Here is a 27,716-nt window from a genome sequence, read left to right as displayed (position 1 = left end):
AACACTCACTCGCTATCTGAGGTTTGAAACCACAGTGCTACTTAAACTATTTCACTATCCTGTGTAGTGTAATAACAGGGTTTATAAATGTAAAAGTAGAATATCTCCTTCTACGACATCACATCACTGAATCTGGATTTAATCTCCCTCCTCAGTTCTTTAAACACTTTAACAAGTTCAGTGCAGCTGAAATTGCTGATGTAGTGCTGCATCATTTCCCATCACGACTATTTGTAGACTACATACAGCCTTTTTTACTGAGACTTTGCATCTCATTACAGCTACTGGACCAATCAAATCAGTCCACAGCTTCAAAACATCCAATCAGGGGAGACTCTGAACCTGGTTTTCTACTGAACTCACAAGTTCATTACCTCACTATCACTTTGTCTGAACAGGAACGATGATCACACTCTTTGTCACTCTTTCTCTCGTCATAACTGGTGAGTGACATTTAGAATATTTTAATCTGAAATACTTTCACTGCATGTTGATCTTATTTAATGACATCATTAAACCTTAAACACTGATTTTGTTTCAGTGAAAACTTCTGATGTCAAGGATCTTCAAGTTCAAAAAGTAAAGCGTGGAGAAAATGTAACTATAAAATGTGACGACTTTAACGGTGACAAAAATAAATTAGTTTGGTTCAAACAGAGTTTTGGAAAATTACCTCAGTTGATTGTGAAACCGGTGGAGAAAACGATCAGATACGGTGCAGGATTTAATGAAGGACGCTTCAGTACTAGTGTAGATAAACTGTTTCATCTCAACATCAAACAAATCAAGGAAGAGGATTCAGAAACATATTTCTGTGCAGAACTGCAGGCATCTTCACTACGCTTTGCATCTGGAACCCTTTTGGTTGTTGAAGGTAAACAGTTTTACTCTGATATCCTGCTCCTGAACTCGATCTAATTCCAGATCGACACTTTATCTAGAATTCTCTGTCATTTCACACCACTCGTTATTTATAGTATTATTTTTACTAATTGATGTTAAAGCTGAGGAGATGAAACAACATCCTCCGACTGTCACGGTGATGGAGAACGGAGAGTCGCTCACACTCCAGTGTTCAGTACAAGCGTTTACTTCAAGCTGTGAAGGACAGAGTGTGTACTGGTTCAGACACGGCTCAGGAGAATCTCATCCAAGAATCATTCACACTCATGGAGACGGCAGTGATGAGTGTAAGAAGAGCTCTGAGGCTGGTTCTCCTACGCAGAGCTGTGTCTACACTCTCCTCAAGAGGAACCTCACAACCTCTGATAATGGAACGTTCTACTGTGCTGTGGCTGCGTGTGGACAAATCCTCTTTGGGAATGGAATTAAAGTGGAAGTAAAAGGTAAGCAAGACTCCTACTCTCTAACAGAATTTCACTTTAAACTTTGTTTCACTAGACTCAATAATGTTTCAGTTGTTGAAGTGTTTCTAAACAGCTTAATTTTTCTACACAGGTTCCAGTTACAATACTGATCAGATGGATTTGTTGTTCTGGCTCTCCGTTTTTAGAGTTGGAGTTCTTGCCTTCATACTTATTATCTTTACAATGTATTACAATGTTTTAAAATTAAGATCAATTTAGAACTTAATATTTCAAGACAAATCTAATAAATGCTTTACATTTATACATTTATACATAAAGCATATACATATGCTTTACATAAAGGGAAAAAATGTTAGTTTCAACTTTTGCTAATTGCTTTGTTTTTCTATCTAGATTTATTTTATTTGGTTCAAAACTGGGAGAAAAAAAAAAACATGTAAATAAATAAAAATTGTAATGAATATAAAATGTGTTAGTCCTCTTGATTTATGAGATCTATTACATTTTCCATTTTGGTATGTGATTTATTTATTTTTATTTTTTAAAAATGTTTTGTGAAATAAACTGCAGCATTTTTCCTTTAATATATTTGACAAGAGCTGCAGTGAATGAATGGAGTGAATTAATACAAATGTGACAGTACTAATAAATAGCAATTATTTGTTTTTCACTACATGTTTGAGGATCTAAAATGCTTCTGTAAATTAGATTATTTCTTGATTTTTTAAAATTTACTTTTCATTTTATTAATCTACAAAAAATCTAATACAATATTGGTGAGGTAATTTGTTGATGATCTTATTTTCCGAAGTGCGTAGAACAATAGGGTGTCCTTTACAGATGTATGACCTAAGTACGGCTTCACCTCTAGTAGGGCTTACAAGAGGCAAGCCAGTATTTCCCACACATAGATCATGCTCAGTCAGAGTGCCAAATTATATTCAAGCCCACACAAGTACATTTCATCCCCTATAGAACGCCCGTTGTTCCCAGGTTTCCTTTTCCACGTCCAAAACCCTGCTTTCTGCAATCTAAAGAGGATCGTGAACAAACATGAAATGACTTGAATGCGATACTTCATTTTTTTAAAAAAAACATTTTTTCATTTTATTCATTAGCAGACACTTTTATCCAAAGCAAATGAGGAAATACAAAGCAGTATATCAAGCGTAGAAGTAGTTCTACCATACAAGGTTTTTAATTGAGTTATAGAGAAGCAAAGTCCACAGAGTAGAGATCTAAGAGTCAGTCTAAGTGCAGAATTTTTTTTGTTTAATTGTGTGTGTGTTGGGGAGGAGTGGGGGGACAGTTGGGGGTTTGTTAAGTGGTTACAGAAGACGTGGGTCTTTAACCTTTTTTGAAGATAGTAATTGATTCTGCTGAAGCTAGATAACAAACGTCTCAAACCAAACACCAGCGTGACGCCATTAAGGTTTTTACCACATCAAAGGTACTGAAACTGCCGGACTCATAGACTGCAGCAGCACTTTGTTTTGCGTGCATAAGTCTAGACATGTTTCACAGCTTAATCATTTAATAATCATATAGTGTGAGAGTTTTCTTTAATACCCCTTCTTTGTTGTTTTTAAAACTTTTTGTCTTTTAAGAGATCAAAATGATCGAGCTCAGTCTCTAGCACAGTCTGTACATCAGATTTATCAGAGACATTATCATCAATGAGTTTCATCTCTTTTATGTTTTAGCCTGAGATTGTAATATAAAGACATTTGGACCGTTGAAGTGACACAAAATAAGTCCGTGTGAGCTGCTGATTAAAACACTCATCTATCTGAGGCTTGAAACCACAATGCTATTTCTGTTAAACTGAAACCATGTGATGTGACAGAGCGCTGCTGCAGCCAGTAACACTTCTTCACATGCATTAAGAGCGTTTGGCTCGAATACTTGAGTCCACATCCAGAAATGATTCTGGGCTCGTTTGGGGGCGGGGATGAACATCACAGGTTTGTCTTCACATTGAAGAATTCCTTCTGAACCGTGGATAATAAATGACTTCTGAGCTGTAGTCACAACCGTAGAAACAACACCACAGCTCTGTTTATGACCCTGTTCAGAACATGGAGGGTTTTTTACTCAAAAAAAGTGTTTGAAGGTGGGAAAAGGGGATGTGGAGTGAGGTGCTCAGGGGTTGGTGTCTTCCTTGTCGGTGTATGTGGCATGGTGTGGTCTCCCAGAGGGGTTGAGGCCTTTTCTGGAGGTCTGGGAGCTGTTCTTTCAGCACGAAGGTGGCAGTTGCGGGAGGAGTGCTTTTCCTGTTTTGTGCGCGGGGCCTGCCTGCCTGCCGTCACAGTGCCCCTTGCACTCAGCTCCGAGCCTACTACCGTGGGGCGTTGGGCCCACAGCGCATCGCATTGTGAGAGGGCATCTGCGTTCCCATGCTGGTGCAAGGCTGGTGACAAGATGTCTGAACCTAGATAGAACTACTCTCTGAGAACAAAGGACTACTACGACAACAAACACTCGACCTCTCTCTTGCAGAATTAGCATCTCCATCTCAATTAACACATCATGCTGAGTACAGACTAGGAAATCGTCACTACACTGTTTCCTCCTTCCTCTCCCTTCTCCCTCCCTGTGTCAAGATCACCCTAAACACACCCAAAGTCTATATAATGATAATAATAATGATAATGATAATGAGTCTTTATTTATCACATATACATTAGAGTCACAGTAAAATTCTTTTCTTCTCATACCCCAGGAATATACATTACATAACATGTTTTAATGCGAATAAGATGTCGACCATACATGTTAACTGTATTATACCAAAGGTCTCAGTGCAAATGGAAAATATGGTCTGATTCCCTCAACAGCAGTTCAAATAAAATATTGCATGCCATTAAAGGCATACGCTCCCACAGTCCCTCACTCAAATTACCTCCTGTATGTAAATAAAGTACATCCTTCCACAAACATCAAATTACAGTCACAAAAAAACACCATTTGGTGGACCCACAGAGCATCTGTATATTTAGGGAAGAGCTGGCCAAAGATTCATGGAATCTGTAGACAGATCTCCCGCACGATCACTGTGTGAAGTTTTTCTCTACCTTTTATTCTACAGGACACACCTGCCTTTGCCCTACTTGTTTACTAAAAGAGGTTACTGCAACTTTAGGAAATTCACATTTTGCTAGGTTTATGGTCAAAGAGGCTTTTTTCAGCCTCTCAAAGACTGTGCACAAGGACTGAAGTTGACTGGGCCAGTCCAAAGAATAAACCATCAAGTCATCAAGGTAAGCACTGCAATTAGTTACATCAGCCAAATATATCCTGATCAATCTCTGAAAGGTAGCTTGAGCATTTTTCAAGGTAAATGGTATTACTTTATATTGCAGGAAATTATCTGCCAATAGCCCTTAAGTAGGTACAGTTTAGTAACAAACTGCTAAGAGCCAACATTATCAATACAATCATCTGTTCTTGGCAAATGAAAGGAATCAGAAACTGCATTCACCCATCGTTATTCAGTACAGAACCTATAGGTGGAATTGGGTTTGGGTCCTTATGGTGAACTCCAAAAACTTGAGGTAGGTTTACCTAAGCCATGTTCCAACAAATAGTCAACTTCTTTCTCTGTGGCAGGTCTCTTCACCATATTAACCTGATATACTTGCTGTTTCAGAGGCTTATTCATAGTTACCTGTATGTCATGCAGTAGAATGTTTTTTTTTTCTTTCTCTGAAACCAATTGAGAGTTTCCTTTGCTGTATGCTTTGGATTGTTGTCCTGCTGGAAGGTCAACTGATGTCTCATCTTCATCATCCTTGTGGATGGCAACAGATTCTTCTCAAGAATCTCCCGGTAAAGGGCTCCATTCATCGTTCCTTCAATTATATGAAGTCTGCCAGTACCATGTGATGAAAAACAGCCCCACACCATGATGCTTCACCTCCAAACTTCACTGTTGGTGTAGTGTTTTTAGGGTGATGTGCAGCGCCATTTCTTCTCCAAACATGGTGTGTAGTATGACAGCCGCAAAGTTAAATTTTGCTCTCGTCTGACCAGACTACACTCTCCCAGTATTTCAGAGGCTTGTCCAGATGAGTTGTAGCAAACTTTAAACGAGCTTCAACATGCCTTTTCTTTAGTAATGGAGTCTTGCGGGTGAGCGTGAGCAGTGGAGTGCACTGTCTATTGTTTTCTCTGTGACGATGGCACCTGCTGCCTCCAAGTGTTTCTGGAGCTCTTTCCAAGTGGTCCTTGGCTTTTGGACTATTCTTCTTATTCCCTGGTCAGAAATCTTGAGAGGAGCACCTGTGCATGGCCAGTTGTTGACAGAGTGATGTTGCTTCCACTTGCGGATAACGGCCCCAATGGTGGTACTGGAAGATTCAGAAGTTTTGAAATACTAGTATCCGATTCCATCAATATGTTTTGAACAATAAGGTTGCGATGGTCTTGGGAGAGCTATTGGCTTTTACCTATCATGAGACGTTTCTTGTGTGACATCTTGGTAATGAAAAGCCTTTTTATAAACCATCAGTTTATTAACCCAGCTGATATTACTTTGCACAGATAGGGGGTATAATTATTTTCTAACAACTTACAGATTTCAGCTGGTTCCTTGCCTTATCTTGCCTCGTAGAACTGCTTTTTTTTAGCGTGTTCTATACTTTTTTCCCGTGTCATTCCACTTTATTACACATAACTTTATTTATGGACTTTAATGTTGTCAATTCTATATATTTGCGGATTTCTTGAGTTAATACTGATGCCTGGTGAAAATTTCATGTGAATAAGCTCATTGGAAATATATTTACTGAAAAAAATGTTGAGGCATTCAATACTTATTTCCACCACTGTAAGTCTTCAGTATGTTAATGTGACAAACAAGGGGCTGTCACTTTCGATCAGGAGTGTGCATAATGTATTCGGTGTCAGTCAGTTTCCTATCTACTATATAAGGGCCAGAAAACTCTCAGAGAAGAGCCTGGGACTGGTGGAAGGCCGTACCTGGTCTCCTGGCTGAAGAGTTTTGACCTTTGCATTTCTATCATAAATCCTCTTCTTCTTCAACTTCATGAGACTGGTAGACATGTAGAGCTTCTCTCACTTCTACGTTACAACCTTGTGTAAACTTTCACAGATACTCCTAACATGTTCCAGCACATTACATGGGACAGCATCACTCTCCTCCTTTAAAACCTTTAAGTGGCCTTGAACTGGTACACTAACTCTACAGGGCTAAAACCTTATGACCTTTGCATTGCTTCTCAAACTGCACATCAAACAAATGTAACCCCTTCATCCCAATCCTTTTCTGTATCTAGAAAATACTTATGAAACATGAACTTTAAGGACTGATGAAACTGCTCTAGGGCACCTTGTGATTCTGGGTGATATGGGCTGGAAATCTGATGGCGGATCTTCAAATAAGTCAAAGCTTGAGAAAAAACTTTAGACCGAAAGTTAGTTCCTTGATCCATGTGTACTACTCTAGGAAGCCCAAAAATTTATCAGAGCTTTGACAGTAACTGGCACTGTGATCATAGTGGAATAGCCTCAGGGAAACAAGTTGCTTTACACATTAGTGTCAACAAGTATTTATTTCCAGACTTGGGTAGAGGACCTACTCAGTCAACTAAAACATGTGCAAATGACTTTTCTATCACTGGGATAGGATGTAATGGAGCAGGGGGAAGTTTTACTGATACCGAAATGTCCAGATCAAAGACAGTCTTTAGCCAAGTAGAGGACATGTTTACAATATCCAGTTGAAACAACTATCTGATACACAGTCCTTTCCACCACATCAACAGAGGGAGACCATTTATACATCAAAACACCATCATCAAGGTAAAATCCAACTTTTTTAACGCCATATCACTGGGATCACAAGCAAAGGAGAGATACCTCTCTAGACTAGAATCAAAATGTTGAGCCTGAATTGCACCTGACTAACAGACTTAGTTGCTTCATAGCCTCCTTGTGGGGGAATTACTGGATCAGATTCCTCTGAGGCAGTCTGGTCTTTCAAACAATTCCAGGTCAGACAACATGTTACCACCAGCTACGTTGTTACCTAAAATGAAGTTTACTTCTTCTACAGGCAATGACTGACAAACTGCAACATTAACAAGGCTAGCAATTAACTTTGAACATAACTGAACTTGATGTAAAGGCGGAGCATGAACCTGAACTTGACAGAGCGAAAGCTGTGAGTTCGTGACAAACCCAATTCTGCTGAGTTGTTTTGGTTTTGTTGTGCTTTTTAACATGTGTTGAAAGACACAGACTGAATAAACATGAGCCCATAGATCAGATAAAATTCCACCTGTCTACAGAGTCTTTCTCCACACCCTCACACAGCTGGTTCTACAACAGTATTTAACATTCCTGCATTCTTCTTCATGCATCAGCTCCTTCTGTCAACCTCTACCAGAAGTTTCCATTTTATCATTTGTTTTCATGAAATATAATACTCTAGAATTATAATACTCTCTTGGTTACAGCCACCTCTCCTGTTAGAAATAGATATCCTAAACTGGTTATTCCTGTTCTCTGTAGCACATCATGTGTTGGAAAATGTGAAAAGAAAATTCCCGCAGAACGTCTTTCAGATTCACTGTACCAGGGATATCAGACGGCATTTGTGTCGGACAATGTCAGTCCTTTTTTTGTATTTGCAACATGGGTCCTTATTTCTGTCTGTACATGTTAGGAGTAACTCTGATTTCTGGGAGGTTGGTAGTCTGTGATGTTACATCGTCACTCTGTGGAGCTTATTTACCTGGGGATATTGTCATCGGGATTCTGAGCTCAGTCCACTCTAAGTTCACAACATTTTATGCCTCAAATCGGCCATACACACCATGCGCAGAGTGAGTATGCATAAGGGTTTATTAAAGTGTTATTTTATCAATATTTATTAATGTACTAGAACTTATACGACCACTTCTGTTGATAAATCAACACTTTTTAATTGTTTACTCCTCTTCCTGTCTTTTTCAGCTTTAATCTAATATCTTTTGTACAATCTTTGGCGATAATCCACACCATTGAAACGATCAATAACTCAAGCTTTCTGCCTGGAATTCAGCTCGGATATCTGATGTGTGATCCATGTGCGTGTGCGTCCAAAGCCTTGCATTGTGTGGAGCATATGCTTGCGGTTAATGGGTCACTTCCCGTTCTCTCTGACTACTCAAACTTCAGTTCACCCGTGAAGGCATTTTTGGGAGAAAGATACTCTGAATTATCCATTCCTGTTGCTAAACTGCTCAGTCTCTACATGATTCCTCAGGTAATAATGAGGAGTACCGTGGTGTGGGGTTAAGTCTAAGAATAACTAAGTGTATACAAAAACAATATACTCCTGTATGAAAGGTCATGTTATTACTTAAATACAAACCCCATATCTAGAAAAGTTGGGATATTATCTAAAATGCAATAAAAACAAATCTTTGATTTGTTAATTCCCTTGAACCTTTATTTAACTGACAAAAATACAAAGAAAAGATTTCCAATGTTTTAACTGATCAGTGTACAGTTGTGGCCAAAAGTTTACATAACATTTGTAGAATCTGCAAAATTTTAATACTTTTAACAAATAAGAAGGATCATAAAAATTCCATAAAAATTATTTTGTCTTCTGGGAGACATGTAAATACCTTATTTAGCTTCTAAAGGGCAGTACTAAATGGAAAAAAAATAAGATCTTTAAACAAAATAATAACAATTTACACTGATCATCCTGTTCGAAAGTTTACACCCCCGGCTCTTAATGTATCGTGTCGCCTTCTTGAGCATCAGTGAATGTTTGCACCTTTTGTAATAGTCGTGTATGAGTCGCTCAGTTATCCTCAGTGTGAAAAGATGGATCTCAACATCATATAGACACTGCTGGAAAGGGGTCAAATATGCAGAAGATGCTGGAAAAGCAAAGAATGTGCAGGACCTGGAAGATTTTTCTAAATAACAATGGGCAATTTAACTGCTCAGGACAAACAAGGGACTCATGAACAACTATCACAACACAAAAAAAAACAGTTGTGGATCATCCAGGTAACAACACACAGTTGTAAGAATCAAGGGTATGTCAACTTTTGAACCAGGTAATTTTTGATAAATTCAGCTATTATCGTGTCTTGTGGACTATATGTAAAATCTGTTCCCTTTCAAAGGGAACTCCACATTGCACGTTTAGCATAACACTATTGGGAGCGCCCTCACGCCTATTTATAGGCTTGCCATGATCTCGTGACGTGGCAATTAAGCACACTGCGTGATATATATATGGCACCTGTGAACCGCGCCATCAGCCTTATTATCTTCAGCAAGACTGCATGTCGGTTGTTTGTGTAAAGAAACAAAAAGACGTTTCATTTCCTCTCTATCTTTTCTCAAAATCTCTGGACTTTTCTATCCCTTTTAAAAAAGAGAGGAAAAAAAGGAATGAGCGAGAGAGAAAAATATGTGTGAGAGAATTCAGGAAGTGTGTTAGGCCTTGCTCCCGTTTCATCATGGGGAGTAGTGCACACTTTCTGGGTGAAGTGTCTAGAGATGAAGCATGCGACGGCAGCCCTCTAGAGGTCTGACTGTGCGCATTGTAACGCCTACATTAGGCAGCTCTGCTCGCGATGTGCTCTCTTCTCGGAAGCCGAAGTGAGTTGGGTTTCAGAGCCTCGCGAATCTGGGCTGGCCGCTGCCGAGGCAGCTAGTCATCTCAGATACAGGGGATCTCTTATGGATCCGGAAGAGGATCCGGAGACTCTATCTCTTGCTCTGTCTTCTGGGTTGGGTTCTCCTCTGGATTCTGGAGCTCGCGTAGCGACTCCTCCTTCCGCTATAGAATTTTTTTTTTTATAAATAATAATAATAATTCCTCTCTGACACCAAGGAGCCGGAAGGATGTACTAAAAACTGAGAGCAGCATACAAAGAGCTGCTTGAAGTGATTACTAAGGCTGGATGAGCCTTTTTCTCCCCAGTGAAAGTAAATCCCTCACACTGCAGAAACTCTCCTTTCTTCCAGAAGTGCATGACAAAATATCAGGCTTCTGGTGGTAAACCATGCATAAGCCGTATTTATAATCCCACAGTGTTGGATTATTCGGCCATTGTGGGGAATGAACGGCATGGATATTTAGCTATGCTGAAGGTGGAGGAGGCGCTTGCGAGCTACCTCTCTCCATCAACGGCAGGTAATTTAGGGGGGCCGGCTTTGCCATCCAAGCCAACGTGTAAGGCCACCGTGGCATTCGTGGGCAAGGCCTATGCAGTAGTAGTCTTGCTTGTGGGTCACTGCAGACAATGACAGTGTTGCAGGCCTACCAAGCAGACCTGCTGAGTGAGCGGCATTCAGCCAGTTACTTCCCTGTTGTGTCGAGTTCACCCAGGCATCCACGAGTGGAGCCCGGGCCAGCACTAGTGCGAGGGAGGCACGGAAGGCGAGTATGGCAGCCCGCCAAACCCCGCAGACAGCCAGGGGAACCAGGCGGCCACAGTCATGGCCTACTACTAGGCCTGATCTAAGAATGGTCATAAAGGCCAAGCAGACAAAGAAGAGCGGTCCTGAGGGGCCTTGGAGGGACGTATCAAGGGACATGAGGTTGTTAGGGCAGTTAGACCCAATAATACTGTAGGGCCTCCCCTAGCCAAGGCTGTCCCAAGTTTTCAGTGTTCTCTGGTCAGCGAGCTGTCACAGGGCAATGAAAATCTGATGCTTTCCCTACAATAGAATGTGGAATAGTTAATGTCACTAAAAGACCGACTGGCGGCGTCGAAACTACTGCCAAATGTGTCTCCACATTTGTGCCGCGGTTCAGAGGTGTGCTCACCACGGTAGACAGCACAGACCAGAGCCCGACGTTAGCGCAGGAAGTAAGATCCCTTTTGGACAAAGGGGCCATAGAACATGTACTCCATTCCCTGAGGGAGAGATGATTTTACAGTCATTATTTCCTGGTCTCCAAAAAATAGAGGAGTATGCGGCCAATTTTAGATCTGCATCATCTGAACTGTACTGTTCGGACATACAGGTTCAAGATGCTGATGCCCAAACTTATCGAACCACAGATTCAGTTTGAGGACTGGTTCGTGACGATAAAAGGTGCATATTTCCACATAGAAATATCGCCCAGTCAAAGGAAGTTCCTGAGGTTTGCATTGGAGGCACAGCATACCAAGATCGGGTTCTTCCCTTCCGGCTAGCTTTATCCCCTCGCACCTTCACAAAGTGCATGGATGTCATTCTGGCTCCATTGTGACTCCAGGTCATCCATGTACTAAACTACCTGGATGACAGGTTAATTCTAGCACGATCCAGGGAACTGGCAGTTCAAAATTGAGATGTTGTTCTCACCCACATGAAGAGCTTGGGGCTCAGGTTGAACCTCCGAAAAGTATGCTTTCTCCAGCGCAGTGGACATTTCTAGGGGTTATAAGGATTCTACTATGATAAGGGCATTTCTATCCCCATCATGCGGAGGGTCAATCCTATCAACATGGTACATTCACACATACAGTGAGAATGCAACCGGAGACCATTACTTTTCAATACGAGCTGGTGACTTCCAGCGACATGCAAGATGGCACCCACTTGCGACCGGAAGTGGGCATATCCAGCAACTTGGAAAGTTGAGAAAAGTTTAACTTAATGCAAATTTAGAGTGACTTGGTGTAGCGACTACCAATGGGACTGAAGACAGTAGAGCGCACATGATCCCTGGCCACCCCTGCTCACTAGAAGATGTAGTGCCATTGTTGCAGTAGCCAATTAGCTTAGCTTAGGATCTTAGTGGTTTTAAAGCAAAAAATAAATTAATTAATTAAATAAATAATAATGAAACACACTGACTTTTTGCTGCAATCAAGCAAAATCCCAGTGTAGCTCCTCTCTTGGGTGAAGTGTCCGGCTTATCACTGCTTCAGCGCCCGGGAATGAGCAGCACCAAGCCAGACACTTCACACAGGAAACACAGACTTGTTTGGTTTGTTGTCAAAAGTGGAATGTTAGTTGCGCCACCCATGTTACTATGGCAACCAGTAGTAGGAACACCTATTGGCAACTTCATAGTATAGAGACTGGCGACTTGCAGCAATAAAATTGCTGTATGTGTGAATGTACCATTACACATTCGGGTCGTTAGCGACCCGGAGTTAATATCTAAAGCGGATGGATCTCTAAACTGCCCTAATAGTATAAAACTGTCTTAACAGGAGCAGTGGTGGCTCCTGTGGATCTGGGTTCCTGATCAGAAGGTCAGGGGTTCAAGCCCCAGCACAGCCAACCTGCCACTGTTAGACCCTTGAGAAAGGCCCTTAACTCTCTTTGCTCCGGGGCGCTGTATTATGGCTGACCCTGCACTCTGACCCCAAATTCCTGACAGGCTGGGGTATGTGAAGAAAAGAATTTCACTATGCTGTAATGTATTTGTGACCAATAAAGACTTATTGATTATCATTAATATTTTATTAACAATTACAAAATAATAATTACAGCATATCTTGTTATATTTTGACATTTTATTTGTCAATAAACATATAAATAGTATTGTAGCATTTTCATTCAATTGTTTCAGACACCATAACAAAATTAAAATCATTACAATATTTAACATATTTTTGTAATTAAAATAATTTTATCGTGTATAATTTCATGCCTAAAAACAGGAACTGTTAATTATCTGGGGCTAATCCCAGATTCTTCTCCATGCATTTTCTCCAGCCCAGCTTAGCCTTCCATAGATTTGTTTTATGGAAGCTGTGGTAAAAATGTTGGATTTATCATAAAACTTGCCTCGGGTGTCGTCACTGTGTGTAGGGCTACCAGACTTTAAAATATAAAACTTTTCTAACTAGGTTAGTTTGGTGTCGCTAGCCAAGGGGAGGCACAGCTAAGCTATAGGTAGCTCCTACAGTACCATGCAAAGTACATTATCTTTCCTTATGGTCTGCTAATATCACGTTCACATAAACTGGAACTCATATAGACATTTAGAACTTGTTTTCCTGCTCAGTATCAGAGGATGTTGCTGTTTCAGTGTCTACCCCTTTACTGGTATAAAAAAACACACAAAAAATCAGCATATATACATTGTTCCTCATACTGACTGTGTGAGCTAGCGTTTGGCAGAATTGAGCCATGAGTATTTCCATGTATTTTCCTGTAAACCCTGTCTGATTGGTCTCGTGTCCATTCACTCAAGATATAAAATCACAACACCGCCATCTTCTTTTACGGAAGTTACGTAGTGACGAAGTGCTAAATATTCAGGGCTAAAGAAAAAATCTTCAGGGCTACAGCCCCTAATGCACAGGCCAGGTTACGCCCCTGCCTAAAAAAAATACTATGAAGTAATAAATGTGGCACCTTCTGAGCTTCCCCCAGTAACTTCAGCATCTGGATCATATTCAGGATCTGGATCATTCGAGGCAATTATCCTGTTCATAATCATCATCATCAGATCCACCATCAAACAATGCTATTATTTGATTACAAACTTGTTCTGCAGTAAATAGCTGAACCAGGTCAAGTTTTGTGACGCTTTTTTTTATGTCTAGGGTAATTATGATTGACATGTTACATCATCATTGTTTAATAAACATTCCCACCTTGAGGAATAAAAGTGAATTGCACTTATTGAGTCGTGAGAGATTCAATACTGTTGAGCAGAAATATATACGTATACTATTACATAGTTCAGTAGCGACCCTACAAAGGTGGGGGTCTAATGTGAAAAAAATTAAGATAAGGAAGGGTATTGAATGACGTCCCGGGTCACTAGTGACCTGAGGTATCCTTTTAAGGGTTAATTAAAGGTTCAAGAGACTTGACAAATCAGAGGTTTTTGTTTTTATTGCATTTTAGAAAAAATCCCAACAAAAAATGGGGTTAGTATTTTGTAGACCACAGTCCAGTAAGTGCACTGTTATAATAGTCTGTTTTTTGTTTAATTTGTCCAAATTTGTGTTTTTGAACATTTGACAGATCAGTTGTACTTCTTCGGCACCCATACTAAGTGATAAGTTGCGTTACCCATCATTCTTTCGCGTTATTCCAAGTGATATATACCAGACACAAGCACTGGCAAAGCTCATGAGGCACTTTTCCTGGGACTGGGTTGGAGTGGTGACCCTAGACGATGACTACGGCAATGCAGCACTTGCGAACTTTCTACTGGCTGCAGACAAAGTAAAAGTGTGTGTAGAGTTCCAAGAAGTGTTACCAACCATTGATACATCTGAGCAGAGCATTAAGAAGGTGGCTGATCGCATTCGATCCTCTAGTGCCAAGGTTGTGCTGCTCATTTTAAGAATAAAAGTGGTGGAGATGCTCTTTAAAGAGATGATTAAGACGAGCACTAGTCGTACCTGGATAGCCAGTGATGCCTGGTCTACGGCAGGCTCCTTAATGAAGATGAAGGACATAAACAAAGTAGGAGACATTTTAGGTTTTACATTTGCCACTGATGAGATTCCAGGCTTTAAAGACTATCTCCAGAACCTGAAGCCAAGTTCAGGAGCATGGAATGACTTCATCAGGGAGTACAAGCAAATGAGATTCAACTGCACTGCTGGTCAAAATTCTGCGAACACATATCCATCTGATTGCAACCCCCAAGAGATGAACGATGACTTCCTGCTCAGTGCTGTGGATCTCACAGCTACATATAATCAGAGAGTTGCAGTCTACGCCATAGCTCATGCCATCAAGGAAATTCTGGAATGTAACAACTCTGTCTGTCCTGGAGATGCCAATTTTCCACTAGAGAAGGTAAAATCAAGCTTGGGGATGAGCTGTCACAGTGAAATACTGATTTCTGTGGTGAATAAATGAATTGTTTTCCTACAACAGCACATCCACAAGTGTGTATATCCAACTTATAACAACAATTTTCAACAGTAAGCATTTTGTAATGTCCAGGAAAAATTTTATTCCTGGTCTCAGCTATACACTCTCATTTATACGTTATACGTTATAGCAGCTATACAGTCATTTCCATCCTCTCTTGTTTTCTATTTGTTGGCATTAATAACACACAAAAGAGTTTCACAGTGTAACCTCCTCTGTCCTGAAGATGTCAGAAAAAGTTACAGATTACCGCTGACTATTACAAAGTGCTGATACTAGAGACTCCTTCATAAATGTTACATAAACATTGCCTTACTGTAACTGTCCACATTAATATAAACATTTTATTTGCAGTGGCACTAATGTCAGAGTTGCTGTTATAGAAAATTAACCATTGCCAAGCAGAATCCAGAATTCAACAGTTCTGTAGACTTTAGGAATTATGTATGATGTTTTTTTTTTAATTCTGCTCCTTCAGCTAGTGGCCATTCTTCATGAGACAAACTTCACCCTGGACAACCAGACATATTCTTTTAATAATGATGGTGATTTTGACAGCGGCTATGATCTCATAATGTGGAAAAACGCCAGTGATGTACGAATACCCAATGTGGTGGGAAAATTCCTCATACTCAAGAACGATGTGGAAGTCTATGAGCACAATATCCCATGGTCCAACAACACGGTGAGGTCAAATTGATTATGTTATCTGTTTAACTGTGATATGAAAAAATGGAATTTAAACTTTAAATTAATACTTTATATAACGTCCATATAGTATACACTTCAGACTTTCAGAATTCAACACTGATCTGCCTGAGAACACAGGCCACACTGTGTGGTGGTGGTAGTATGTTGTTGTGGTGATGCTTTTGATCTTCTGGATGTAAATGGAAAAAAGCTAAAGGACATTACAGACCATTTGGTGTAAATTATTTAACTAATAATCACCAATTGCATCCATTTTTTTTCCCCAAGTTGTAACAAAGAAATATGTGGAAAAGTATAATATAGTATAATATAGTATAATGGTCCTAGTATAATTATGAATAAATATGCAAGTCACTGTAAACACAGAGCGTTGTGAATATTTTAACCGAAGAAACCCTCTCTTTTAACATCTAGGTTCCTTTGTCTAGGTGTTCAGAGACTTGTCCCCCTGGCACAGAGAAGAGTGTGTCAAATATTTCCTGTTGCTATACCTGTACTAATTGTATTGAAGGATACTTTTCTAACACGACAGGTGAGTTGTATAATTCTGATCCTGAATCCCACCTGCTCTGTACTAAATCAAATCGGAGACTGAACTATAGGAATTGCAGTCACAAATACTAATACTGTACTTGTTTTCAGTAAAAGGCATTAATGAGTTTTATCACATTCCATTGTTTTCTGTCCACAGATCAAGACACGTGTCATAAATGTCCAAACGGTTTTTCTTCTCTCCCGGGTTCATCAGAATGTCAGGAGTGGAAGGTCTGGTATTTGAAGTGGTCTGACCCATATTCCATCGTGGTGATGATTGGAACAGGAATCGGCATACTGCTACTGATATTCTCATTCGTCTTTTTCATTTTACACAGAGACAATCCCATCATCAAAGACACTTTAATATATTCTTGTATTATGAATTTTGGGCTTATTGTGAGTTTTGGAGGTGTCATCATTTTTTTAGGCAGACCATGCATTCATCACTGCATGGCACAACAGGCCATGTACGGTCTCGGATTCACGCTGTGTGTGTCCTGCATTCTCACGAAGGCTTTTCGCACCTTTATTGCCTGTGTGGCCTACGATCCACACACACAGCACAAGTTGCAAAAGATAGATAAGCCATTTGTCATCATAGGCCTCCTCACTGCTATACAGGGTCTCATTTGCATCTTCTGGTTTGCATTTGATCAGCCGGGCGTTGAGGAGACAGAATCAAAAACTCAGCAACTTACCATGAACCATCTGTGTACCCAAGGTGCATCCATGGTCAGTTTTGGAGTGATGCATGTATACATCGCAGTTCTAGCTGTGGTGTGTTTCCTGTTGGCCTTCAAAGGCAGAGATCATGAGACCGAGCCTATCGTCTTCAGCATGCTCATCCATCTGTTTGCTTGGCTTTGCTTTATTCCAGTCTTTATCACGCAGCATGAACTGCGGCCCATTATCCAGATCTCAGCCATCATGGTCTCCAATTATGGAGTCATCTTCTGCCACTTCACCCCAAAATGGTTTAAGATTATCTCAGAAAAACTGGAACACAAAAATGCATTAAAGGTCACAGGCAGCCAGTCAACAGAAACAGTTTCGCATTCAGATATAAGTTCTGTTTACTTAGGAAGCTCAGTGGATTCCTTACCATTGCCAAGCCCAACGTCTCCAACCATACCAGGCACTAAAGGGGTTGAAATATCTGGCTGGGATAATGGACTAAACATAGTTGACTCAGATGACTCAATAACAATACCAAGGACAACGTCACCAGAACAGCTCATTGTTGGAGATGATGAAATGTTAGATGTGTATAATGTACTGAATACAGAAAGCTCAGAGGACACAATACCAAGCACAAGATCAACACGATCAAGTACTAGAGACAGTGACATGTCCTGTTGGGATAACGGACTAAACATAGGTGACTCAGATGACTCAATAGCAATACCAAGGACAACATCACCAGAACTGTTCACTATTGCAGATGATGCAAACAGCTCAGAAGATACTGCAAATACAACAATAACAAATACAGCAAAATTCATTAATGCAGACTCTGAAATGCCAATCTGGTATCACAGACAGAATATTGTTTCCATTAGACGTCGGCGAACAAGGAGTTTCTAACCCACTACAACGAATGATGGACTTGTTCAACAAATCAGTTATGCATATGCAAAAGGGCAGTGAGACAAAAATAATCTAATCCTGCATTTCATCAAAGGCATTTTCTACTTTAAACGGAAAATCCACCATTAATAATTTGCATATTAATGGGTTCCTATTGGGTTGCAATTAAACCCTAATGGGTTGCAATTAATACGGGTTCCTACATCACCCACAATGCTGTTTGACTACCTGCTGATAGTGGTGCGGTGGGATTTACACTCTCTACCTACAGAAAGAGACATAACAATGCTTTCATCCTTTCAGGTTGATTTATACCTATGCAAGCATGTCAGGGTCTTCTGTGTGGACACTCATATAGTGTGAAGCCTTCATACGTACATATAACGCGTCCATTAGTGATGCATGAACCACACCAGATTTCCTAAAAAAAAAAAAAAAAACAATTTTTAATGTAAAAAGTGAAAGCAAAAAAAAAGAACAAAAACAAATGCCTTAACTTTTTTGAAATGTTCAGGGGAAAAAGAAACCTTGTATCATCACTTATAAACCAAGTCGATACTGACTGAAAGCAGTTCTAAAGTGTTTTCACTTTGCCTACATTGTGTCATTCTACTGAGTCAGTCTAAACAGAAAAAAGCTGCTTCTTTTTTTTCTTTTTTTTTTTTGTCAGTTTCTGTATGTATAATATTTTTAATCAACTACACTTTCAAAAAGTAGCTCTGGAACACAAACACATCCCCAGCCTGAGGAAGATGGAGAATATTGGATGTGATGTGGGAAAATCCAATAACTTATATATATATATATATATATATATATATATATATATATATATATATATATATATATATATATATATATATATATATATGTATGTATAAAGTGTTAGGTAAGTGGTGTGCAACCAGGTTATTTCTTTTATTTTCCCCTATAAATTTACTATTTGATTTTCACTTGAACTTTGTCAGCAGTTGCTAAATCACATTCCAGAAATTAGATCAAAACATAAAGGAATAAGAGATAACTGCTCTATAATTTATGCCAAAGAGATGATCATACAAAATACTATTTAACATATTGTGATGTATAAAGGTTGTGTAAATGTATAAAGGTTTCTTTTATTGTCTCTATTTTTCTATAATAAAGTTAAAACATTTAGAAAAGCAGATTTTTAACAACCCTATTTATCTTATCTTAGGTTAATCTGCTTCTCAGGTCATATAGTATGTTAAAAAAAGTTGTGCATGTATAAGGTTGACACATCAGATATCATGTGTATTAAAGCCATTTCAAGTGTTTAATAAGGTACATTACTCTTTTATGATACATTTGGAATTATGAGGATTTAATGTTAGACCAAGTTTATCACATACGCAAATGATAAATGTTAATAAAATGAGTGACGTGAAGAAGGAAGTTTTGCAGATATATTATTTATGGTTTTATAACCTTTACAGGATGATACAGCACTTGTTAAACTGTCATTTTACAGCATTATATTAGTACAGTAAGGTGCTGAAGTGCAGCCAAGATGGTGATAAAACCCAGGCAGCATTTCATCATTTATTCACGGGTGTCACGATAACCAGAGGAGAGATGGGTTCAAATGCAGCAGAGTGAAATTTATTAGTAGGAACAGCCAGGCAGACCAATCCAATACGATAGGCAAACTCAAGGTCAAACAGACGAGGGTCAGGTGAAGCACAATCAGCACAATCAGGGCAAAGACAAAGTCGAAGAACCAAAAAACTAGCAAAAGTCAAAACTGGGATAACAAACACAGGAAAATAAGGCTTGGTAAATGTCAGGGGCGAATACACAAACTGAACGTTTACTTTGCAAATGTTAGTGAGTGAAAGTCTCTCTTATATATATAGTGAGTGTGTGTGTGTGTGTGTGTGTGTGTGTGTGTGTGTGTGTGTGTGTGTGTGATATGGAACATATGCATGCGATCAGTCGTCCAGTGAACGTGTCAATAGAGGTGGGTCTGGGACGGCGATGAGTCAACATCATGGATCGGGTTGAATCATTGTTGAAAATTGTTGTTGTTGAATATTGTTGTTGTCGAACGTTGATCTCATGACGTTGTTTCAACATCTTACTTTTCAACATGTGTGAATTAAGGTCTTGCGCCAGCGTTGAATTAACATTGAATTAAAGGTTGATTTTACAAAGAGAATCAGTGGTGAAATTGCAAATTTGTTTCAAAGTCTTACTTTTCAACATGGAATAAACTATAGATTGAATTTCATTTTCACTCCACACTATACACACTCGTGTATTCAATTATATTATAACCTAGTTTACAATTGGATCAACATATGACAGTACTGACTGAATCAGTGATTCTTACTGTACATTGAATAAAATGTATGCAGCTTGCTGTGCGTAACTTGCAATACTACTATCCACATATATATACTATACACACAAAAATAAACACCTCTAAATAAGTCAGTGGTAAAGATTGAATGTCATCAAATGAGACTCCTTGGGAAAAGAGATTATGGCAGCTTCCTGAATAAATATGAGGGAAACAACTGTTACAATTTATTTTCCACAGATGGAAAGATGTTCTTTCACAGATAGTCAGATTTCCAAACCGTTGGTAGCTACAGTACCTGTAGTGCAGGTGTGGGATGTTCCACATTGTATGGGAGAAGAAGAAGAAGAAGAAGAAAATTATAAGATGCCAGAATATAAAAATTAAAACACAAAACACAAACCAAGAAAATTCCTTTGAATAAAAATAAACAATAAAATAACAATACACTTCTTTTATTCAGGGAGTAACTGCTCAGGTGACAACAATAAAACATGAAACTACAGGCTGTCCCAGAAGTCTCCATACATAAGGGACTATGTTTGCCAGCAGCACATCGGTTGTGCCTTCATCAGTGGATGTTCCTGGACGTCCACTTCTTCTCAGATGGTCTGCAACACTTCCATTCTCTTTGTATTTGGTAATAAATCTGGCAACAGTGTCGTGTTCTTCAAGCCCTTAAAAATCTTCAAGTGGCATGGGTCTTTAAGGGTCTGTGAGAGTCTTCTTACTGCAACTACCACCCGTCCTCTCCAGTGCATACTTCAAGTATTTAGACATGGTCTCCATTACTTTTGTTTGTGTCATTGTGTATGTGCTGATGACGGCGTCTAAAGAGGAAAAACAAACCACAGGTTAGATCACTGTCAGAAATGCTGTACATTTCAGCCCATGTATGAAAAATCCTGTGTTGTTGCCAGCCAGTTTCCAAAGCTGTACCAAAGTTGTTTAAATACGGTAGGATCACGTCACAATGCGCAAACTCTCTTGATTTGTGAAACCAGAAAACCACTTTGTTGTTGTTAGATAACCACAATACACTCAAGTCCTCTTGGCTAGCACCTTCAACAGCACTTTTAGCCAATTTAATAAAAAACAACAACAACAACAACAACTTTGATTTATTATTGTCCAAATGGTTGTTTTTATGGGCAGAGGACACTCGTGACAAGTTCAAAATGTAATGATAGACTGACAAACAGTTGATGTAGGGTACTTTTTCCATACTGCATGTCAAATTAGGACCATATTCAACTCACTGCACACAAAAAATGACAGAGTGCCCAAAGAGGATACCCAAGAAACCTGTCTACCCCAACTGCATGTATTAATGATAGAATTAGCTTTTTATCTAAATATATGCACTTTTGACCACTAGAAGTAAAAGAGGCACAAAAATGTATTAAAAAACAGCCATTAGCTTATGTTGAAGTTACATCACTTATGAGAGGTTACAACTTGGGACTACTTGGTGAAATTTCATGTCATTTGGATAAGTACAGCCTGAATTATTTCCAAACAAACAAAACTATAGTACGCACTGTGTCCCTTTATGCATCTCAGAAAAGCTCTCACTGGAGCATCACAGATGAAAGCAATGACTTTCACATTTAAGGTTCCATCATGGAATCCAGTTCCATCTTGTTGGAGCCTATTAAGCTCTTCAAGAAAGTCTGACATGAAATCACTCACATAATTGGGGTTTAAATGGCTGAAACCTTTTTTACACTGCAAAGAATTGTCCAAATCGGGACATTTGTGTTGAAATTTAGGACTACGGTTTTTTTTTTTCTGGAGAACTCATCTGGATACTGTGAACATATCTTCAAAATTCTAGACTCAAAATCAAAATACAAATATTGACCACCACATAATTCCCATGCTTAACAGTTCCTAACAGTGTTCTTGCATCCTTAGGCAGTTGATGTCTGTGTTTTCTCAACACACAGAGAGGAGCTCGTCAACAGATGTGCCTGTTGCTTTATTCTGAACAGCACATTTAGCTAAAATCTCTCCGTATATCACTACATTCATCTGAGGAGGTGCCTGTTTCTGTACCATCACCTTCTCTGTAGCTGACCTACTGCTGGCCATCCTGGTCCCATGCAGTATTGTCCTCCTTAATGTCTGCAGTACCCCCTGCATCATACACATCTTCTATCAGAATGCTGTCACTGGTTGCACCCAGGCCAGTAAATGATGGCAGAATTAAAAATGATCTTCTGAATGAGAAACATGCAAAAGAGAAACATATTTCAGTTCAGGAAAACCTGTAGGCTGTCCCACAATTTTATTTGAAATAGAATTGTTACATGTGGGTATCAGAAACGGGCAAACTTCAGACAATAAAACATAACAAACAGTGTTTCATCGTGTGAGAGTATGATTTAAATGTTCTACAGTGAAGAGAACCTGTAAAAGGAAACCGACTAACACCAGTACGTCATCATCATTAGCAGTCAGTGAGCAGCGCGTCATTGTAATAAAAGAAAGGGGAATTTCCTCAGCCAGGAACTTTCAGGCTAAACAACACAATGCGTATGAAATTTGACACTAAATCTTCACGTCCGTCAGAATTATAAACCTTTCCTGAAAGCATAGCGTTTCTCGAACTACAGAAATGTTTCACTACTTGCTTGTCTTTCTAAGATTTAAAAAATATATAAACAACTCAAAGAAATCAGGAAAAGAAGAATATTAAAGAATGACACATATTCTCTATTTAAGTTCCTTCTTGATGGACAGTCCAACATGTTCGGGAGGAATAAAAGCCGAAGTGTCTCCAAAGATTAGACTCAAACTGCAGCTCTGACATTCATGTTAACTCCTGCAGTAGCTTCAGGCAGTGACCTGCTGAAACTGAAATATCTCACTGTTCATGTTAACTTGTAAAAGAGTTCAGGTATTACTAAACTGTTACTGATGTACCTTTGAGCAAGACTCTTTTCCTTCTCTGCTCCAAGAGCTACATATCATGACTGACTCTGCACTCTGAACACAACTTCCTCACAAGCTGGAACATGTGAAGAAAAGAATTTCACCTTATTGTAATGAGACAAATAAAGGCTGACTTATTGTTCTTATTACCATGTTCCTATAACAGCACAATACCAAAGTAATTTGCAAAGAAGTACAGATCATACATTTTATCCATTTAAGTACATTGTGAAACATCTGTGAAACAAGGTACTTCCTGTTCTTATTTATATTATAGCAGTTATAAACAGTCTTTCCCTCACTAGTCTCTCTCTCTCTTTTTCTCTCTCTTGACGTTAATAATGCAAAAACAAATGCAGCTTGTCATCTTACAGAAAAACCACAACGTGTAAACTCCTCTGTCCTGAAGATGTTGAGTCTGGAGACTCCTTCCATAAATGTTAAAATAAACCTCTTACAGAAAACATTATATTAATGATTACACGCGTATTTTATTCTAATCATGTGGAGCGTCTGCCATACGAGTCCCTGTGAACGAGTTGTTACTATAGAAACGATAACCTATTAGAACGAGCGCATTAAGATAAACCTGTGATTTGAAGCTGCGTTACTGTCAGAGCTGCTGTTGTAGAAAATTAATCAACACCTTAATTAACAGGAGTCCAGAATCATGTGGTGTAATGATAAAACAACATGCACTAAATGGCCAGATGTTTGTGGATATCTGACTATCACACCTATATGTGGTTCTTCCTCAAACTGTTACCACAATGTCAGAAGCACACCGTATAAAATGTCCTTGAGAGCCCTGACCTCAACCCCACTGAACACCTTTGGGATGAACTGGAGCCTCCTCACATCAACCGTTCCGATCCGTTCCTGATCTCATCCTCACTAACACTCTTGTAGCTGAATGAACACACATTCCCACAGCCACACCCCAAAATCTAGTGGAAAGCCTTCCCAGAAGAGAGAGTGGAGCGCTTTATAACAGCGAAGGGGGAATAAATCTGGAATGGGATGTTCAACAAGCACATATGCACAAGTACAATTTTTAACCCCGCCCATTCCCATGTAAGTGAATGAACACAAGCCAAACATTATAATTGTTTTTGGGAATAGTGCTGTGAAACCTGATATGTCTCCCGTCTTGTGCCTCATGCCTCCTGTGATAGGCTCCAGGTTCCCCATGACCCAGTAAGGATAAGCGGTACAGAAAATGGATGAATGGATGGATGGTTTAAATATATGCTTGTCGCCCCTTAGTGGCCGTTAAGGGGCCTGAGACTGGGAAGTAATCCAGAGTAAAGTAAAAATGTAGATCATTTTTAAAACTTTTGTTTTATACAGCATCATTAATTCGCAATAAAATGTTGTTTTTTGTTTGTTTGTTTTTTTAACTAAAAGCACACAGAACAACAAAAAGTAAAATATAGTAAATAATATGAATTAAAAAATTAACCATGAAATCAAAACAGTTAATTTATTGAGAGCTTGAAAGCAGAAGTGACATTTTGAAAAATCTTACCCCCTTTACAGCCAAATAAATACACCACTGAAAACGTGTCCTACAGTGTCACCTAGTGGCTGTCTTTCATACTGTCCGTCATTTCTTTCTCATTTCATTTACTTCCTGTAAACATACTGTAAACTTCTACAGGTGTGCTCAGCTCCTATAAATGCCGCTGTAGGATAATGAAACATTGTGGACTAGATTATAGAATTCCTGCTTTAAAGATCTTTTTTCCTCTTTGAGTGCACATGCCTGATGCACTCACCAGAGAACTGTACCATGAAGCAAGCTCAAAAAGCTTTGAGTGTGATAGCCACTTCACTTAACCGAACATTCACCTGCTGCCTTAATCTGGGTTAATAACTCACTAAGTTCAGCCAGGCTTTCCTCACCTGTGGGTGTTCACTTTAAAGAGCAGAAGGGCACCGGAGTGTGATTGGAGTGATTAAGACCGTATATTTTACAGCGGAAGGGCAAACTATTATAATAAATTCCTATAAGAATTTAAATATATAATAACAACTAATATAAGAGAATGTAAGAACCCTTACAGATTCTGTCTCTTTGTGAGCAGGTTAGGTGTGTAGAGTCCGTTACCACAGTGACTTACCTAGATAAAAAGAGAGCCATGTTTGTAGTATGGATAAGCCAGAGTTTTAGCCAAAGTTAGCTTGTGAAATTCTGCAGGACATGTCAAGTGTTGGTCCTGCGAGATACATACAGGGGAAATATATTCACAACTAAAGCAAAGTATTTACACAAATGAATTAATTAATAATAAATGTTGCACATAGTACAATTCACACCTAAAAAAAAAAATAAAAATAAAAAAAAAACAATAAATAAGGTGAGAATTTTCTGTAATAATAAAATTAACCGTGTTTGATAGTAAGCGAGCTAACATTATGCTAACCACTGTGTTACGAATACAGAACAGAACAGTAATTTAGTACATCGTAATGATTAAATAAGTGACTTAATAAAAAGTGGGACTACTTTTACTCAACTCTAATCGATTGTTTTCCTGAAATGAGCACGCTCTACTAAAAGGCTACAGAAAGAGTGTTTAGTGTGTTTTTTCACCACTCAAAGCATTTCTACCAGTTATTAAATTAATTTTGTCAACTGCTGATTTATTTATTTATTATTTATTTATTTATTTATTTATTTCATTTACAGGAAATAAGAAGTTGTCCTTCAGGACTGATTATGTCCTTATTTTATTTCTGCTGAAGAGTGCTGGACATTCCTGTATGTTTCTGTTGTTCTGAAGGTTCCGGTGTAAAATCTACAGGATATCCTATACCCTGCACAGTGTGTCAGTGTGATCCCTGTGGGGGTTTTCTTGTTTGTTTTCAGTACATTTTCCTTTCATTTTTCTTTCTATTGCAGACAAAACATAACTGAAAGTGTTAACTTGTTGCTGAAGGTGTTGTTTAGAGAGGGGATTTAGCTGATTGGCTAGTGCAGTTTTGGCGCCATTTCTCTTTACACTGATTGGCTAGTGAGATTTTGGTGCCGTTTTTGTTTAACTGTTTCTCTTTTTTCCAGGAAATGCTTCATTCATCTGCCATTTAGATCACAGTTCAGCTCAGGTTAGCGCACGCAAGCTGACTCAGCTCTGTGTAGAAAATCTCCTGCTCATTCACAGGTAAGTGTATACTCCATTCTCACTAAACTGACTGATAAACATGAGAAAAACAGAAAGGTTTGAATCTGGTTTAAAAAGAATCTTTCATTTCTTCTCAGCCTTTTGGTACAGCACATCTTGAGTCACTACACACAGTATCATCTCTACCACTCGGTTTAGGCATGTTATGTTAAAAACATTTAGTGAATGTTTCTGTGTCTTGAAATCGTGTGCCTTTTCAGTTTGCTTCTTTACAGGAAGTTAGAACAAGAAAGTCACTCCAGACATTTACTTCTGGGCTTTATTTAACTTTTTCTAAAAGTTTTTGGTATTTGGTAAATGTATACTTTTTTTCTCAGTGAGGATGTTAAAGGGTTAAGTACGCTACTCTGGTGGCGAGATAATAAATTACTCGAGTGAAAGGGGGAAACATGATTTATGTTGCTTCTAAAAATGGCTCTGCGTCTGTATATATCCTAATGTACAGGGTGTCCCAAAAGTCTCCGTACATAGGGGAACTTAACACCTTTACAAAAACTAATGGCTTCCAAAATGTTTCATACTTAGTTATATATATATTTTTCCAGATAGCCTTTAAGAATGCCTTTGAAAAAAGAAGAGCGTATTAAGCTCATTCTTTTGACTGGATTGTGGCAGAGCTGGAAAACCTAAAAGAAAACAAATAAGCCTTTCTTGTTACTGTGGAAACAAAATGCTATGCACATTTATGTCAAAGATTCCAGGTAAGATAATAAATAAATAAATAAATAAATAAATAAAAAGGTTTAAAAAGATCACTGAGGAGAAACATGAAATACACAGATATTATTACTTTTCATATATGATTTGAGGAAAACCTGCTACACAGAAAAGCAAAACCTTCTTTGCCTTTCCCTTACATCGCTTTAAACCTGGTTTATATTTCTGCATTATCGCATATTTACATCTTTGCGTTGCAGAACAGAGAGGGGCATCATGGCTAACACACAGTCCTTCCACAAGCTAACTACACATTGTGCTCATCTGTATTGCTATGCATCAGGTGTAAACTGATTTTGTACTCAAAGTTGTACAACGGTGACGTTTCTTCTGTGGGTTAAATCAAAATTAGATTAATATCGTTTAAATCAGACTATATATATACTTTACATTGTAGCAAAATGTCATTTCTTCAGTGTTGTCACACAAAAAGATATAATGAAATATGTACAAAAATGTGAGGGGTGTACTCACTTTTGTGAGATACTATTATATATATATATATATATATATATATATATATATATATATATATATATATATATATATAATATATAATATATTTTAAAA

General features: G+C 38.7%; 2 protein-coding genes across 3 annotated transcripts; both read left to right on the top strand.

Annotated features, from left to right (window-relative positions):
- The first annotated feature begins 217 nt into the window (after positions 1-217).
- LOC128601529 (immunoglobulin alpha-2 heavy chain-like) lies at positions 218-1,796 on the top strand. 2 transcript variants are annotated; one of them, XM_053614795.1, is made up of 4 exons: positions 218-443; positions 542-874; positions 1,005-1,346; positions 1,459-1,796. In XM_053614795.1, the coding sequence occupies exons 1-4, from the start codon at positions 404-406 to the stop codon at positions 1,584-1,586; spliced, it is 843 nt and encodes a 280-aa protein (XP_053470770.1). In that variant the 5' UTR covers positions 218-403; the 3' UTR covers positions 1,587-1,796. The 2 variants fall into 2 exon arrangements, with proteins under 2 accessions (XP_053470770.1, XP_053470769.1); XM_053614794.1 differs by having other exon boundaries at positions 1,005-1,590.
- Positions 1,797-7,921: 6,125 nt separating this feature from the next.
- Positions 7,922-18,759, top strand: LOC128601353 (G-protein coupled receptor family C group 6 member A-like). Its single transcript, XM_053614495.1, has 6 exons — positions 7,922-8,176; positions 8,307-8,598; positions 14,286-15,071; positions 15,628-15,834; positions 16,275-16,392; positions 16,552-18,759. The coding sequence occupies exons 1-6, from the start codon at positions 7,986-7,988 to the stop codon at positions 17,979-17,981; spliced, it is 3,024 nt and encodes a 1,007-aa protein (XP_053470470.1). The 5' UTR covers positions 7,922-7,985; the 3' UTR covers positions 17,982-18,759.
- The last annotated feature ends 8,957 nt before the right edge of the window (positions 18,760-27,716 follow it).

This window comes from Ictalurus furcatus, chromosome 25 (assembly GCF_023375685.1).
Source record: "Ictalurus furcatus strain D&B chromosome 25, Billie_1.0, whole genome shotgun sequence".
Taxonomy (NCBI): Eukaryota; Metazoa; Chordata; class Actinopteri; order Siluriformes; family Ictaluridae; genus Ictalurus; species Ictalurus furcatus.
This window is presented reverse-complemented; position numbering and strand designations above follow the sequence as displayed.

Coding starts and splice junctions, on each gene's coding strand:
- LOC128601529 (XM_053614794.1), top strand. CDS start 404: ATGATCACACTCTTTGTCACTCTTTCTCTCGTCATAACTG. Junction 444..541: donor TCTTTCTCTCGTCATAACTG/GTGAGTGACATT, acceptor ATTTTGTTTCAG/TGAAAACTTCTGATGTCAAG. Junction 875..1,004: donor AACCCTTTTGGTTGTTGAAG/GTAAACAGTTTT, acceptor TTGATGTTAAAG/CTGAGGAGATGAAACAACAT.
- LOC128601353 (XM_053614495.1), top strand. CDS start 7,986: ATGGGTCCTTATTTCTGTCTGTACATGTTAGGAGTAACTCTGATTTCT. Junction 8,177..8,306: donor CCATACACACCATGCGCAGA/GTGAGTATGCAT, acceptor TGTCTTTTTCAG/CTTTAATCTAATATCTTTTG. Junction 16,393..16,551: donor ATACTTTTCTAACACGACAG/GTGAGTTGTATA, acceptor TTCTGTCCACAG/ATCAAGACACGTGTCATAAA.